This window comes from Taeniopygia guttata, chromosome 11 (assembly GCF_048771995.1).
Source record: "Taeniopygia guttata chromosome 11, bTaeGut7.mat, whole genome shotgun sequence".
In the NCBI taxonomy this organism is placed as follows: domain Eukaryota; kingdom Metazoa; phylum Chordata; class Aves; order Passeriformes; family Estrildidae; genus Taeniopygia; species Taeniopygia guttata.
Genome location: NC_133036.1, coordinates 9309772 through 9323893, shown reverse-complemented (window position 1 = coordinate 9323893; position 14122 = coordinate 9309772). Strand labels below are relative to the sequence as shown.

Below are 14122 nucleotides of genomic sequence, written 5' to 3'. Positions count from 1 at the left end.
AATTCAGGTTATCCAATTGGAAAATGTTGACCCTTTAATCTATATTAATACCCCCATATTTAACAGCTATAGCTTTCCTGTCTTAGTGTGTTTTTATTTCTGGAGATGCTCTAAAGCATGCTGGAATATCCATTGTTAGAACAAAACCAGCAAACTTGATAGAATTCCTTATTATCTTTAAAAAATAAGAATTGCACAGAGCAGACAGAGTTAGCAGTGACCAAAAACCCCCCTAAGTGTGGGAAATTCTGTTCTTGTGAAGATAGCCCTGAGAAATCAGTGCCATCACACCAATATCTGAAAAAAATACATAACAGATAGAAATGAAGTCTCAAATTAGGAAGGACTGGATGAGCTGTGACTGGATTGTTGTGATCTTGAGGAGGTGAAGGATGTTGGAAGCACAGATTTGCAATTGGTCACTGAAACCTGCATGGTTGGCCCAAGAGAAATTACAAAAAAACCCTACAAGGGTGGCAAATTCATCTTCAAAAAGTGTTTGATCATGTCTCAAGAGTTTAATTTACTTATTTCAAAGAGAATAGAGGACATGAATCAATAAATAAACATGAATCCCACACTCCAGAACTGAATGGAAATCCAAATTACAAACCCCAAATCATGACCCAGGCTGAAAACTGAAAATACCTGTGCTTATCTCCTGATGTGTTAAACACACAGCAAAATGGATTCACATGGACTCGTGCTGTAACAAAATCTAACAGGGTTTGACAACATTTCACAGCAGCCTGAGCGCAGCTCCGGGCTGGGGGAAGGAAAGAGCAGGACAACACGCTCCATTTGTTTGGGTGCCACAGCTCACAGTGACACTGGGAAGCCACCAGCCTGTCGAGCTGATACCTGCTGACTTTCCCAGGCAGCTGAACCCATTGTGGGAAAGGAGAGGGAAGAACAAAGGAAGGAAATCCCACCTCTCTGACTGGACACCATTCTTTAAGGAACCAACGTAGGTTTTCTTCTTTTCCACAGGCATCACGTCCACAAAGCCTCCTCTCTCATCTGAAATGACCCCTGCGTGCACTGCAGTTTTGCAGATACTGGAGCTCTGAAAAATATTTAATTATTTTGACTTATGCACTGTCTGTATTTTATATACGAAGACTTATCAATTCCACCAACACCAAGAGAAACAGGGAATAGACAAAGAAACAGTTATGAAACAGTTTTGTCCCTCTTTTGGACAAACTATGGACTAGATCTTGCAGGTGTGACATAATCCCTGGATGAAAGAAGATGCACCATCACCACAGAGAACAAGCAGATTTTCCATCATTCTGAGGTGGAGCTGCACCTGTGAGATCATCATAGAATCACAGAATGGTTTGGGTTGGAAGGGACCTCAAAGATCTTTCCAGTGCCACCCCTGCCATGGCAGGGACACCTTCCACTGTCCCAGGTTGCTCCAAGCCCTGTCCAGCCTGGCCTTGGACACCTCCAGGGATCCAGAGGCAGCCACAGCTGCTCTGGGCACCTGTGCCAGGGCCTGCCCACCCTCACAGGGAACCATCCCTTCCCAGTGTCCAGTCTAAAGCCACACTTCATCTTATCCAAGGCCAAGACTGAATTGAGGACAACTTTCCAGCCAGTGCCTCTTGGGACTGCACCAGAGAAACCTCTGAGGTGAAACTCTCTGCTACTGACAGCACAGGTTAATAACTTTTTGGGGGGTTTTCCAAAGTTGCTTGGAAAGGAAATGCTTCTCCTGAATTACGGTAAATGATCACTAATTATCTGGGACACTTCACATCCTTCTTTCTAGGAAAGACAGAAGGGCTGGCCCCTTTGTCTGGTGTAGTTTTTGGATGGGCTTTACCTCATAAAACAACACCAAATGTGGAGGGAGATTACACTTCTGGAAAGATTGAAGTTTCTCTATTGCACATCCCAGATTTGCAGAGTCAGAAGAGCTGGAGGAACACAAACCAGTAACAACTGATGACTAAGCCCCCAAAGCATCCAGGAAAAGGGAGCAAAAGCTGAGAAGGCTGAGGGATAGTGTAAACTTGGCCATCAGCTCTCTGCAGGGTTTACACGCAGCAAGCTGGAAGAACAGAAAGGAAAAACCAACTCTGCTCAGCAAACTGCAGCAGGTGAAAATCCCAACCCCAGAAACGCCCTGATTGCTAAAAATCCAAGTACCACAAAACCAGTGCCAAGTTCCCTTTGCATATGTACAATACAGCCCATGCTGCTCCCCTGCCACAGCCATATATGGCAGCTCTGCCTCGTCCCCTATATATTTATCACTTTGGATGGCCTATCTCTTGGCAGCCCTCAGAGTTTGGAGTGCCAGTTTGGTATTTTTCTTCTATATATGGTCAAGGGAGCAAGGGAATGCTGTGTTTGGAAGATATGCAGTGAATTTGCCCTAATATGTGGTGGGAAATCTATAAATCTAAATCTGGCTCATAAAATTAAACTGTCCTGGATCAATTTGCGACACTCTCCGCTGGGAGACGTCCTGAACAATGTTCTTTTCAAAGCATTCCTGTTATTTTTTTTTTTCCCAGGACTTGCTGTTCCGACGCTCACGCAAAGCTTTGACCAACAGATTTACCTCAAACCTCCTCTTATCACTCTGTTGGATTGCAGCCCTCTCATGTTCCAGGCTGGGCTGTGCTTTGATTAATTGATTGCAGAGCTTTTGGAAGATGGGCTATTACAAGAATAAGGCCTTCCCTTCCAGGTCCAGGAGTACAGCAGCGTGGACAATACAACACTTTTCCACAGGGAAGCCCCTAGGGATGCTCTGAGACCAATTCTTGATGAAACAAGCCTCAGGGCACACATCATAAAATGACAACACACTTTGTAGTGTGTCATTAACAATATTGTCTGACTATGAGCTTAATGGAAATGGGGCTAAATGCTTCTTTGTCTTTTAGACAACTTATTTAAGAAAACTCATGTGGAGCCCAGGTGCCCCTAGGGCCATGAACGTGCCACACAAGACATGAAGTTGGATCCCAAAGCCCTCCCAGAAGACCAGCACTTGTCTCATCCAGCTCATTGCTTCCTTTAATTATTCCTTGGCAGTGGGCTTGGGTTAATTCCCAGCACCCTTGTGGCAGGTACGTTGTTTTTTTTTAGGATTTATTTTTTTAGAAGGTTGAATTATTTCTTTCTCATAACCATATTATAATACATTAATATACTATTTAAAAGAGATACTAAAACAATATACTTACTTTTTTTTATTACTATATCTAACTAACAACTAGTGACCCTCTTGCAAGAGTCTAGATACAGGTGGAGCTGATTGGCCATCAGACTCAAACAATCTTCACTAGAATCTAATCAAGTAATCACCCCAGGGGAAAAAAAAATCACCTACATGGGAAAAACAAGGAGCAGAAATAGAAATTGTTTTCTCTTTCTTCCCTCTGTGCTCCTCTATGAAAAAATCCTGAGAGAGAGAAGAATGTGCCTGCCACACACCCTGCGCAGCCTTTCTCCCTGGGACAAGGCTTTCCCCAAATTCTCCTTGAGTGGTGTGTTTATTTCTCTTCTCAACTTCCCATTCTGAGCATCCCCAGCATCCCCACCTCTCCCTTTGCAGTGCCACTCAGAGTCACCTCAAACTCTTTGTTTCAGCTGCTTTGCCACCAACCTCAACACTTTCCTGGCACCTCCACATCCCCCTGCTAGCACAGTAATCCAAAAAAAGGTTAACCAAACCCCCGAGAAAGGGGCCAAATGCTTTTTTATTACTATTGCTTTTTGTTTTTCTCCCAGGCCACCATCCATGCCCCCGTTTATGAAACAATACCCAGGAGGGACAGTAGGAAATGGGTTCATTACAGGACACTAATCCTTTTGCGTCAGTGCAATGCCAGCCTGGGATGCTGCTCCTCACCTAATTCCTTTGTAATCACAGGGGTGATCTGAGGGAGGTTTGTCCTCTGTAAAAAAGAGAAAACTATTTCCCATTTCCTGCAGGTGGGAGCATGCAGGAGGCAGGTACTGCAGGGAGGCAGCTGCCCCATGGAATTGCCTGTGAGCTAGTCCAGGATAACCTGTTTGTGCAGCTCTACCTTCAAAAAAAATGGTCTGGAACAAAATTAAAAATAGTGTGGGTTTTTGTTTTGTTTTGTATTTTAAATTGCTTTCAAAATTGCTTCTCCAAATTACTGTATGATTCCTGCAGGATGGATTTTCTTCAGCAGTCTGCAGAGCTCCACGGTGACCTGAAGCCAGGGGTCCACAATCTGCTGACTGCTTTTCCCAGGCTTTCAAAGCCATAATCCTACAGGCTACAGGACAGCCAAGGAACTGGCATTCCTGAACATAGCCCCCGATGGAAAACAGAAAATGAGGAAAAAAACCAAAATAACCAGACACCCACAAAAGGAAAAGCATTGAGACACAGTTTTTAGAGGCCTAATACTAAGAGATTTCAAGAAAATTACTCTGCCTAGTTTTATCATCAAGTCTCTGCTCATCCCCTTCAGCAAAGCTCAGAAAAACAAACCCATAAAACCAGCTCACACTCTTTCTTTCTTTCCACTGCTCTGAGCTCTGTCCTGGCTGCTCAGAAGTTGTTCATCTCCCAGAAAGAGGAGGAGAAGCAAGAGAGGTATTTTTCTGTCAATTCTATAGTGTGATAGGGTGGAATAAAAGTCCTGTGGTGCTCATCTATAAATCCCAACATGCTTTACAAAGGTAAACAAGCACAACCATGATTTCACAGCCAGAGCCCAAAGGCTTGGGGGGGTTAATGGACATGACCAAATCTCTAGGAAGGAGTCAGTGATGGAGAGTGGACGGGCACACCAAACCCAGTGACCACAACTCAAGGAGTTGTGGAGTGACACATCCAAATCCTTCAGAATAACTCAGTGTTGGAGATCAAAAGGGCTCCCCAAGCCCATCTTTTACCCATCCCCACATGGAATAACCACAAGATAGATTGAATTTCTCCCCTCAAACCCCAGAGTGAGCCCAGCTCTGGGACAGGAGAGTCAGGACCTGCAGGGAGAGGTTTGTACTCACATCCGCGTAAACGTTGGTGCCAAACACCGGCGCCCAGTACGACGGCTCGTCCTTACAGTGGGCTGGGCAGTAAATCCTGGAAAACAATGTATTCAGATTTATTCTCCAGAGCAGGGCTGGACAGGAAGGTGAGCTGCATTCCTGGGAGATTTCAAGTGCCTGCATCTGGTCTGCAGGTGACAACAGTGAATTTGATTATTTGCTCCCCTCAGCTGACATTTGGTTGTTGCTGCAGAACTGAAAATAGAGGGGTTTGGACCAGTAGAAGAGGGATTGGGCTTTTTTGACCCTTTCAAGGGGGAGCACCTGTATTTTTGGCCAATTCTGTGCACATAAATCTCTGCATGTGTTTCTGCCCCCTTGCCCTATCACTTACTCCTGCACAGTTTCCAGAACAAACTTCTTCCATTTTTAAGGTGGAAAGGAAAACCACATCCAAAACCCAGCAAATGCAGAAGCAAAAAGACACAGAGTGTGCAGTTGCATACTCACAGGTGAGAGTGTGCTGGGACAGGATTGTGCAGTCTGGCTGATATGTAACTGAAGCCATCCAAAAACATAAAGTGAATTTTCTACAGTGATGCCAAGAAAAGCATGGTGGCAGGGAGAAACATGCCATTCCAAACTCCCTCCTCCAGTTCAACCAGTATGATCAGCTCTTCTCCCACCAGCCCTCAAATTCAGGTGCCTCAGCACCTCTGTTAAGCTGCCCCTCCCTTAGGACAGAGGTTTTAAACCCAACAGATTTGTGCTACCTTGGGCAGTGGCTCGCTGGCTTTTTGAAGTGGCACAGTTCAGCTACTGTGGTGTAACAATCCAGAGTCTGTGCTGCCAAGATAAACGTGGAAAGGCAAATTATTAGACCCAAAAGCTCAGGATGCTGCAGAAAACACAAGTCAGAGCCACACAATGCATTTGGTGAGACCCTTGTCCAACTGAGAGCAGCAGGATCCCAGGATGGGGCTGACCAGTTCTCCAGCAGGAATCCTACAAACACATATAGTGTGGCCTTAAAAAGTCACAGTTTTCAAAAGAGACATGCAGCCCAAATATCCTGACACCTCCAGTTCTCCCTGGAAGGGGCTCAGGTGGATCTAATCAAAAGGACGATTCTGTGTTGGAGGAATTTTTCAAAGATATTCAGAAAGTGGGAATTGTTTAAAAAGTAGAGCAGTGTTTATTTATATGCCCATTAGAAATGTGATGACTCAGTGTTAAAAACTAATTTCACATGTATTGTGTTTTTCATTACATTACTGCACTAGGACATTAGCCACTAATTTTTTTTTCCAGATTTTGTAAATGTTGACACTTGACTGAGCCTTTCAGAGATGGATGGCTCAACTTCCATCCCTTCACTATCAGCAGCTGAAGTCTGACCCCACCATGATCCATCAGCAGGAGATGCTGCTGGAATTGGCCCATTTTCACCTGTTTCTCTACCTTCCTCTTAGATGCCCCCAGGAAAATGAGGTGGGTGGTGGTGGAATTGCCCAGGGTGGGTGGGTGGGCAGTCACTCTAAGGCTCTGATCACCCTAGACCACCACAGGGTTTGGCTGTGGCACAGAACCATTTGACACAACCACTGAAAATGAAAAAGAGCCCTGAAAGGAATGATGTTTTCAAGTACCCCATAAAACCCCAGCAACAATATATTTTCCCCTCAACATTTAAAACTTACTTGTGACTTTGGAAACCATGAATGCATTTGAAGGTTTACTTTTCCTGTAAAACAAGCAAACAAACAAAAAAATATCTATTTAAAAAAAAATAAGCAGAGTAGAATTATTTGGACAGCTGTGTCTACATGAGAGCAACAAAGATGACTGAACATCTGCTTGTATTTAAAGCTGATACCAACAGATTTTGGTGAGGGCAGTACCTGAATGACTCCACACCGTTCCTGGTGGACTTCACAAAAGCAGGTGTCCTCCCTCTCCTCGTGATATCCACCAGCCCTCCTTTGTTGTCCAGGATTCCATAATGGATTGCAGCACGACATATGCTGGAGGACTAATGGGAGATAAATAGATGGGGTGGGAAATAAATCAGATAAAACTCACAGAGCAACGCTGCCCAAGTGCTACGTGAAAAACAGAGAAGAAATGAAACCACCACCAGAGCACCAAGTGGAAAATAAGCTGAGCACACTCCTTTGGAATCTGGTTGTTAAATCTTCCTCTTCCAATACAGATTCTTTTATTACTATTATTTTAAGCACTGCCTGGTTGAACGGCAAGCTTTTTTTTCAATAACAAAACCATACATTTAAATACAATTTAGAGGAAAATCAGCGTTGGAAGTGAGAGAACAGTCTGAAATGTTTCCAGTTCTCGACAAAATATTCAAACCCAAAATATTTCTGCTGACGCCACTTGGAGGGGTTGGGTGTCTGCAATCACAGAATTTCCAGGGCAAAGACACATCAGGAGTGATGCAGTCACGCACCAACAGTTGGAACAGGGAAAGAAAACCTGATTTTACCCAGAAAAACCTTTTTATCTTCCAACTCCCTTCACCCCAAAAAGTAGTTTTGATGGGAAAATGGTGCCATGCTTTATTTATAAATTATCTTACTAATTTAAGATCAAGCAAATCAACCCAAAATATTATTTAGTTGCAATATTTAACAGTGATTTTTTATATAAAGTTTCTGTTCAGATGACAGCTGCCCACAGGAGCAAAGAGATGTTTGTAGAAGTTCATCTCTCACTTTCCATGGGTGTCCTCATTAATTCCTGACAAAATCACGTCTGGAACCACTTTGCCTTCCCAGAGTCAGTCCCTTTTTTTCAACACCAAGATGAGGAAAATACAGATAACCTTTATTAGCACCATTTTACAGCACCACAACTGGGGAACGTGAAAAGCCAAATTACACCAGAATGGCTGGCATTTCCCATTTCTGTCATTCCCACTGACTCCCACAAATTACATCCAGGAGCTATTAAAAGGTACTTACACTTTCATAATAAAATGTTCCAAAGACCTTTCCCTTACTGTACAAGCAGCCAGCTGGGCACAAATACCTAGGAAAGATATTTATCTTTGAGGGTGGCGAAAAACAATTCAAGAAAAACAGACTTTGACTCTATTTCATTTAATAGCCATTCCATTCATTTCACGTAGTTCTCCCGTTTTAAAAACAAGATTGCAAAATAGCCACTTTTTTAAAACAGTTGCTCCACCCTCCTTAAGAGCCCGACCAATATTTAGGTTCTGTGGATTTGGTTTTTCTCCAAGTGATAAACTGTCCTGTTCTCTGCAGAAACCTTAACCAGAAGTTCTTGACTGGCTGGGAGGGATAAGTCATGAATTATTGGTCTGGCTTGGACAGCAGTGGAATGCATGAAAAAGGCTCGAAAAATGACTCTGCTGAAATGTATTAAATTATTTTGGACACCTGAAACTCTGGGTTAACATGGCTGAATAAAATCATCCAAATCACCTTATTGCCAGGCTTGGCTGAAGGTTTGAATTAATAGAAATTTTGGGGATCTTTTTTGTTGGGTTTTAGGGCTTTTCCCAAAGAGATCTACCCAGAGAGTCACAAAAAATATATAGTGCAACCTATCCTGTGTTTGCAAGAACTGAATAATATTTAGCAATAAAACATAAATACTTATTAAATATATTGTGTAATAAAAAGTAAATATTTATTTACTTTTTCCCTCAGCACTCCAAGAAGTATCAACAAAATCCCACCTGTTGCATGTTGAGCCTCTGCACTTGTCTCTCATCTTGGTTTCACAGGTAATGACTTGTGCTGGGGAGAAAAAAAAATCAAATAAATACATTTTTTAAAAAAGGAAATTGCTCAGCCTGCTCTTGAGCTAAAGCAATGAGCAACCTCCAGACTTCTTTCCTGGAGGTCTTTGGTGCAGCAAGATAAAATCTGATTTTATCCAGCCCGGAGCAGCTGGTGCCTCTTTAGCCCTTCACCCGAGACAGGTGTCTTTGGAATATTAGTGAGGAAGATGAAGCTGACAGCTGAAGGCTTTGATTTACAGCCCGAGGTCTGCAGTCAGAGCTCTCATTCTCCTTTTAATTACAGACTCTCAGATGCTGGCAGATAAACTTGAAAAGGACCCGTTGGCCTGCCCCACCTTGCTTTCTCAATAAGTGTCTTTTAATTAACAGCGGCTGGAAAACAACTCAGGAAGTACCAGCAGCTCCACAAATAACTTCAGAAATATTCCTGAGCAAGAAATAAGGAGGAAACGAGCCATAAACCCCAGAAAAGCTGTGAAGAAGGGTAAGTGCTGAGTATAGAGCTTTTTAAAGGAGAAATAAAACTAGTATTTCCTAAATTTATTACTGATTGAGGGGACTTTTGGCACATTGATATTTAATTGATATAAGGAGGACACGGACTGCTGGAGTCAGTCAGAGGAGGTCACGGAGATGCTCTGAGAGCTGGAGCCAGGCTGGCAGAGCTGGGGGTGCCCATCTGGAGAGGAGAAGCTCCAGGGAGAGCTCAGAGCCCTGCCAGGGCCTGAAGGGGCTCCAGGAGAGCTGGGGAGGAACTGGGGACAAGGGATGGAGGGACAGGACACAGGGAATGGCTCCCACTGCCAGAGGGTGGATTTAGATGGGATTTTGGGCAGGAATTCCTCCCTGTGAGGGTTGACAGACCCAGGCACAGGTGCCCAGAGCAGCTGTGGCTGCCCCTGGATCCCTGGAATGCCCAAGGCCAGGTTGGACTTGGGATTTGGAGCAGCCTGGGACAGAGGAAGGTGTCCCTGCCATGGCAGGGGTGGGACTGGATGAGCTTTGAGGTCCTTTCCAAGCCAAACCATTATGGGATTCTATGAAGTGACTGAAACAAGCACAGAACCTTTGCAGATCGATGTGCAGAAGGTACAGGCTGCTTTTGAGAGCTTTGCTCACCGCTTCTAGCAGCTTTCTGCACAACTGAAATTTTCACACAGTGAATTTTCCTACAGATCACCTTTCCTCCACTCAAACGTCCTCCCAGCTTCTTCATCCCTGAGCCTCCTCATCACTTCCCACACCTTTCCCCACAGAGGTGCTTCAAAACCCATAGGGGCTGAAAAAGAGAAAGGCTGTGCCTTACTCATGTAGGATTCTGGGGTCATTTTCTTGGGCTTGATGGTTTTGCTGGGTTTGTTTTCTGGAAGGTGGAACTGCACCGGCTTCTGCTCCGCCACCTGCGGAATCTCCACCTCGTTGGTCTCGTCTGTCTCGGCAAGGATGGGATCTTCATAACGGTGATCTTGGTAGAAGAGGGGATTAAAAAATTATCACAGCGTGCTCACACTGGTGGGCAAGTCCCGTTCTTGTTTGGTGGGGATGATTAGCTGGACAAGGATCTCTTTTAAATAGCTGGGAAATCAAAAATGCCCATTGGAGGCAGCACAGGGCTATTGCCAGGACACTCCTCTGCACATGAAGCAGCATTTACAGCATCTCACAATAAAGATTTGAAGGTATCCCCACTAATTAGTGAAAAAAGGAGCTGATATTCCTTCCTCTGTTTCCCACTGAGCTCTTCCCTCTGGTGGAAAACACAGATTTGCTGAAGGGCTCATATTCCATCAGGGCATCCCCTCCTTTCTCCCACCTGCACCCTGGGGTCCCCCTTCAAACCCCACAAGATAAAAAATGAGAAATGCATGGTTGCAGCAAAATAAACCTCTGCACCCTGGGCAAGTCTCCAGGGAATCTCCCTGTTTTCAAAGAGCCCAGCTCTGGGAAGCAAAACTCTCGGGAGGAGAGAAATGACCCCAGGAAATCCTGCACTGCTGCACTGGAGGGCTCACCCTAATAATACATTTCATCCTATTGGCCTCTCTTCCAAAAACACTCCATGGGTCAGGAAAAACCCTTCAGGATCCCCCTCCTCTCCTCCAAGGGACACAAATAGCTATGTTCATTTTGCATCCCTGAAAACCATGCCTTGACTCCCCCACCCTAAAAGGTGGGGAGGGAGGCAGGGGCTCCATCCGTGCCCCCCGAAGGAGCAGGGCAGGCAGCCAAGCTCTGCCCACCCACGATGCCTCTGCCAGGCTCTGGAGAACATTCCCTTCCCCAGCAAACCCCACCAGAACGGGATCGCTGCTGCCTGCAGCCCACCACCGCTCAAAACCCCCTGCAGCTCCCGGGCCAAACCCATGGGAGCTCAGAGCTGCTTCTCCCCATCCAAGCTCTCTGTTTTCCCCAGGAAAATGTGATGAATCCCAGCTCCAGATTTTCAGCAGCTCAGGGATTCTTGCCTTCAGTGGCTGATGATTTCCCATGTGTCCCAATGTTGGGATATTGAGGATGGCTAATTAAAAAGGGCATGAAGCTGTGGCTGGCTCTGATTAGAAGCTTCCAGATGTTTGCTCCAGCCTTGTCCCCCACCCCAGAGGTGCCCCAAGCCCCCAGCAGGTACCTTTGTAGCAGAGGTTGTTCTGGCAGCTCCCCCCGTAGCTCGGCGGGCACTCGGAGCAGGGACGGCCGGTCTTGTACGGAGCTTCTCCGATCCAGTTGCCCCTGGGAGCACAGGAGACATGAGCACCCATCGGGCACACAAACACCCTTCCAACCCTCCAAACCCGGAAACATCATCCTGGCCTAGAGCAACTAAATAAAGACTAAACAACCAGGCGTGTAGGAAAGATGCTCCTCCTCGCTCCATCTCTAAAATGACATTTTTTAGGGGTTTGCTTAAATCGTGTGCCATATCACTTTTAAATTACATTCCAATATAAACACCAGGGTCTTCTATAAACAGAAATAAATAAATGGATTACTGGATTTTGCTGAAGAAGTTCCCCAGAAACAACAGCTCGTTTTGGCATTCTCTCCTGCAAGTTTTAGGGGATGGGGAGGTTGAAGGAGCCGGAGTTAAGCTGTGCTATAAACTCCTGGGTTATGCTCTTTCAGCTGTCTCCACCTATAAGGCTACATGAGGACAATGTGCACCGATGCCAGAGAGAAAAGATTAAGCAGCAACTGCAGAAATAGAGTATTTTTCCATCCAGCAGCTCTGAATGGATGATGTGTAAATCTCCCAGCCTGCTGTGGGGGCTCTGTGGGAGATGCTGTTATTCCTCAGGAGGAGCAGGTTGTTAATTCCCCCTAACCAGGAGCAAAATGTTGTCATCTGACGTGGGGAGAGGGGCTTAGAGAACCCACCCAAAGAGCTCTGCCTGGGACATGACAGCTACAGCCCCACACTTCTTTTTTCTTTGCATTATTCTGCACTGTGATCCCCTGAAGTCAGGTGCTCCCCAAGCCACTCCTTTTGCATAGAGCAATTTCCCTATTTTATTTTGTTTTGAAGTTTTAAATTGCCAAGGGCTTGGAGTGAGAATGTTTCTCCTATTAGCCATTAAACCAGAAAATCTTAACTGCCATTGCCAGGTCGTAAACTTCTCCTGGATGTAGTAGGCAAGAAATATGATTTTCATTTTGAAATTTAATCAAACCGTCGAGCTAGTGAAATCTTGACTGCTGCAGTTATTTCAGGGTTTTTTTGGCATTCACCACCACCCCATCCCTTCCCACCCTCTGACAGCAGAGAGCAAGCCTTGCTCAGCAGCACACGCCAGCTCCATCCTGGCCATCTCCTGCTCCTCCTTTCCCTTCCCGTGGCAGGAACATCAAAGCTCCAGCCTGGCCCCAGCCTTTTATTCAGTTTTCCAGGCTCTGTAGTTTTGAACCAGCCCTGTGCTGCTGTCTAAAGAAAAAATTTAAAGCCACAACCACCAGTCTAGACTGCCCGAAATCTCTTCCCCAGAGCTAGGTAAGCATTCTGCCAGTTTTGGGAGAGCTGGAGAGAGCCCAGCTGCTCTGCCTTACTTGGGGGAGTAGTTGCAGACGAGGTAGACAGCGTTCTCCCAGATCTCTCCCCACACATTCATCTGCTTGCAGACATGCACAGCACAGCCAATCCTGTTGGTCGTGGCCCAGACTATCTGTAAGGGAAATGTAGTTATTGCAAATCATCAAATTACCCCGATCCAGACATGGGGAGATGTGGGGAGTGCGGGTACAGACCCCTTGGAGTCCTTTACCTGGGTGTAATGTGTGCACATGGCACCTGTACACCTCTCTGGGCACCACGGGTTGCACTCGTGGGGGTATGGGAACGTGTAATCTTTCACTTCATCATACCAGGACTGCACGTGGAACGCTGGAGATCGATACCTGAGCGGGGAAAAGGCAGCTGGAATCAGGATGTTCTGGTAGAAGTTTTCAATTTTTTTTTTAAAGATGAAGGGTTAGATGGGATTTTGGTAAAGAATTGTTCCCTGTGAGGGTGGGCAGGCCCTGGCACAGGTTCCAGAGCATCTGTGGCTGCCCCTGGATCCCTGGAATGTCCAAGGCCAGGCTGGACAGGGCTTGGAGCAGCCTGGGACAGTGGAAGGTGTCCCTGCCCATGGCAGGGTAGTTGAAACTGGAAAGATCTTTGAGGTCCCTTCCAACCCAAACCGTTGTGTGCTTCTATGATTTTTTCCCTCAGATTCACAGCCTGACCTGACTCTATTATTTATAGTTTTGACAAGATCCTCAAGTGCTGCCGACCTTAAACGCCCTCTCACTTTTCAACTCAACTACAAAATAACTTCTAGTTTGGCAGAAAGTTGTGTTTTGAAAGTAAACAGAAGTTAGGCTTTGCCAAACATCTTAAACCAAAAGCCATCATGTACCTATTTTACCACGGGGCAATTTGCTAAATCTGGAAGTTAACTCTCAACCAAACTGTAAGACGTCTGAAAGTGAGTGGGTTTTTCCTCACTCACATCCCACCAGGAGCTGGTGTGGAGTAGTTGGTGCACTGCACTCCTATCCTACTTTTTTTTTGGCAGCAATTTTCCCCTGTACCCTGTGTGTAACCTCTGCCTCAGATACCACGGTCTGAGGCAGTGCTGATGCTGCTTGTCCTGTCTGGGGGGCACAAACGGTGTCAAAACTACCTGTTAGAAACTCACACACACTTTAGTCACAGTGAGCAAACAGAATGATCTGCAAACTGTACCAAACCCACTGCTTTTTGATTGCTTTCAACAGCTCACACGAAGCAAGCTGCCAGAAATCCAAATGATATCATTACCAACTGGAGCTTATCCTTTCAGCCAACTTTTCATTAACAATCAC

At 45.5% G+C, this 14122-nt stretch overlaps 1 protein-coding gene across 3 annotated transcripts in view; it reads right to left on the bottom strand.

Moving 5' to 3' along the window:
* CRISPLD2 (cysteine rich secretory protein LCCL domain containing 2) overlaps positions 1–14122 on the bottom strand; it is a 30149-nt gene that overhangs the window by 4391 nt on the left and 11636 nt on the right. For all 3 annotated transcript variants that reach the window (XM_030282305.4, XM_002194240.7, XM_030282306.4), the window contains 11 exons: positions 13039–13171; positions 12824–12939; positions 11412–11512; positions 10092–10250; positions 8720–8780; positions 7977–8043; positions 6897–7027; positions 6696–6739; positions 5769–5841; positions 5014–5089; positions 933–1066 (listed from right to left, as the gene is read on the bottom strand). In XM_030282305.4, the coding sequence (XP_030138165.3) occupies positions 933–1066; positions 5014–5089; positions 5769–5841; positions 6696–6739; positions 6897–7027; positions 7977–8043; positions 8720–8780; positions 10092–10250; positions 11412–11512; positions 12824–12939; positions 13039–13171 (1095 nt within the window). The remainder of the gene's footprint in view (positions 1–932; positions 1067–5013; positions 5090–5768; positions 5842–6695; positions 6740–6896; positions 7028–7976; positions 8044–8719; positions 8781–10091; positions 10251–11411; positions 11513–12823; positions 12940–13038; positions 13172–14122) is intronic.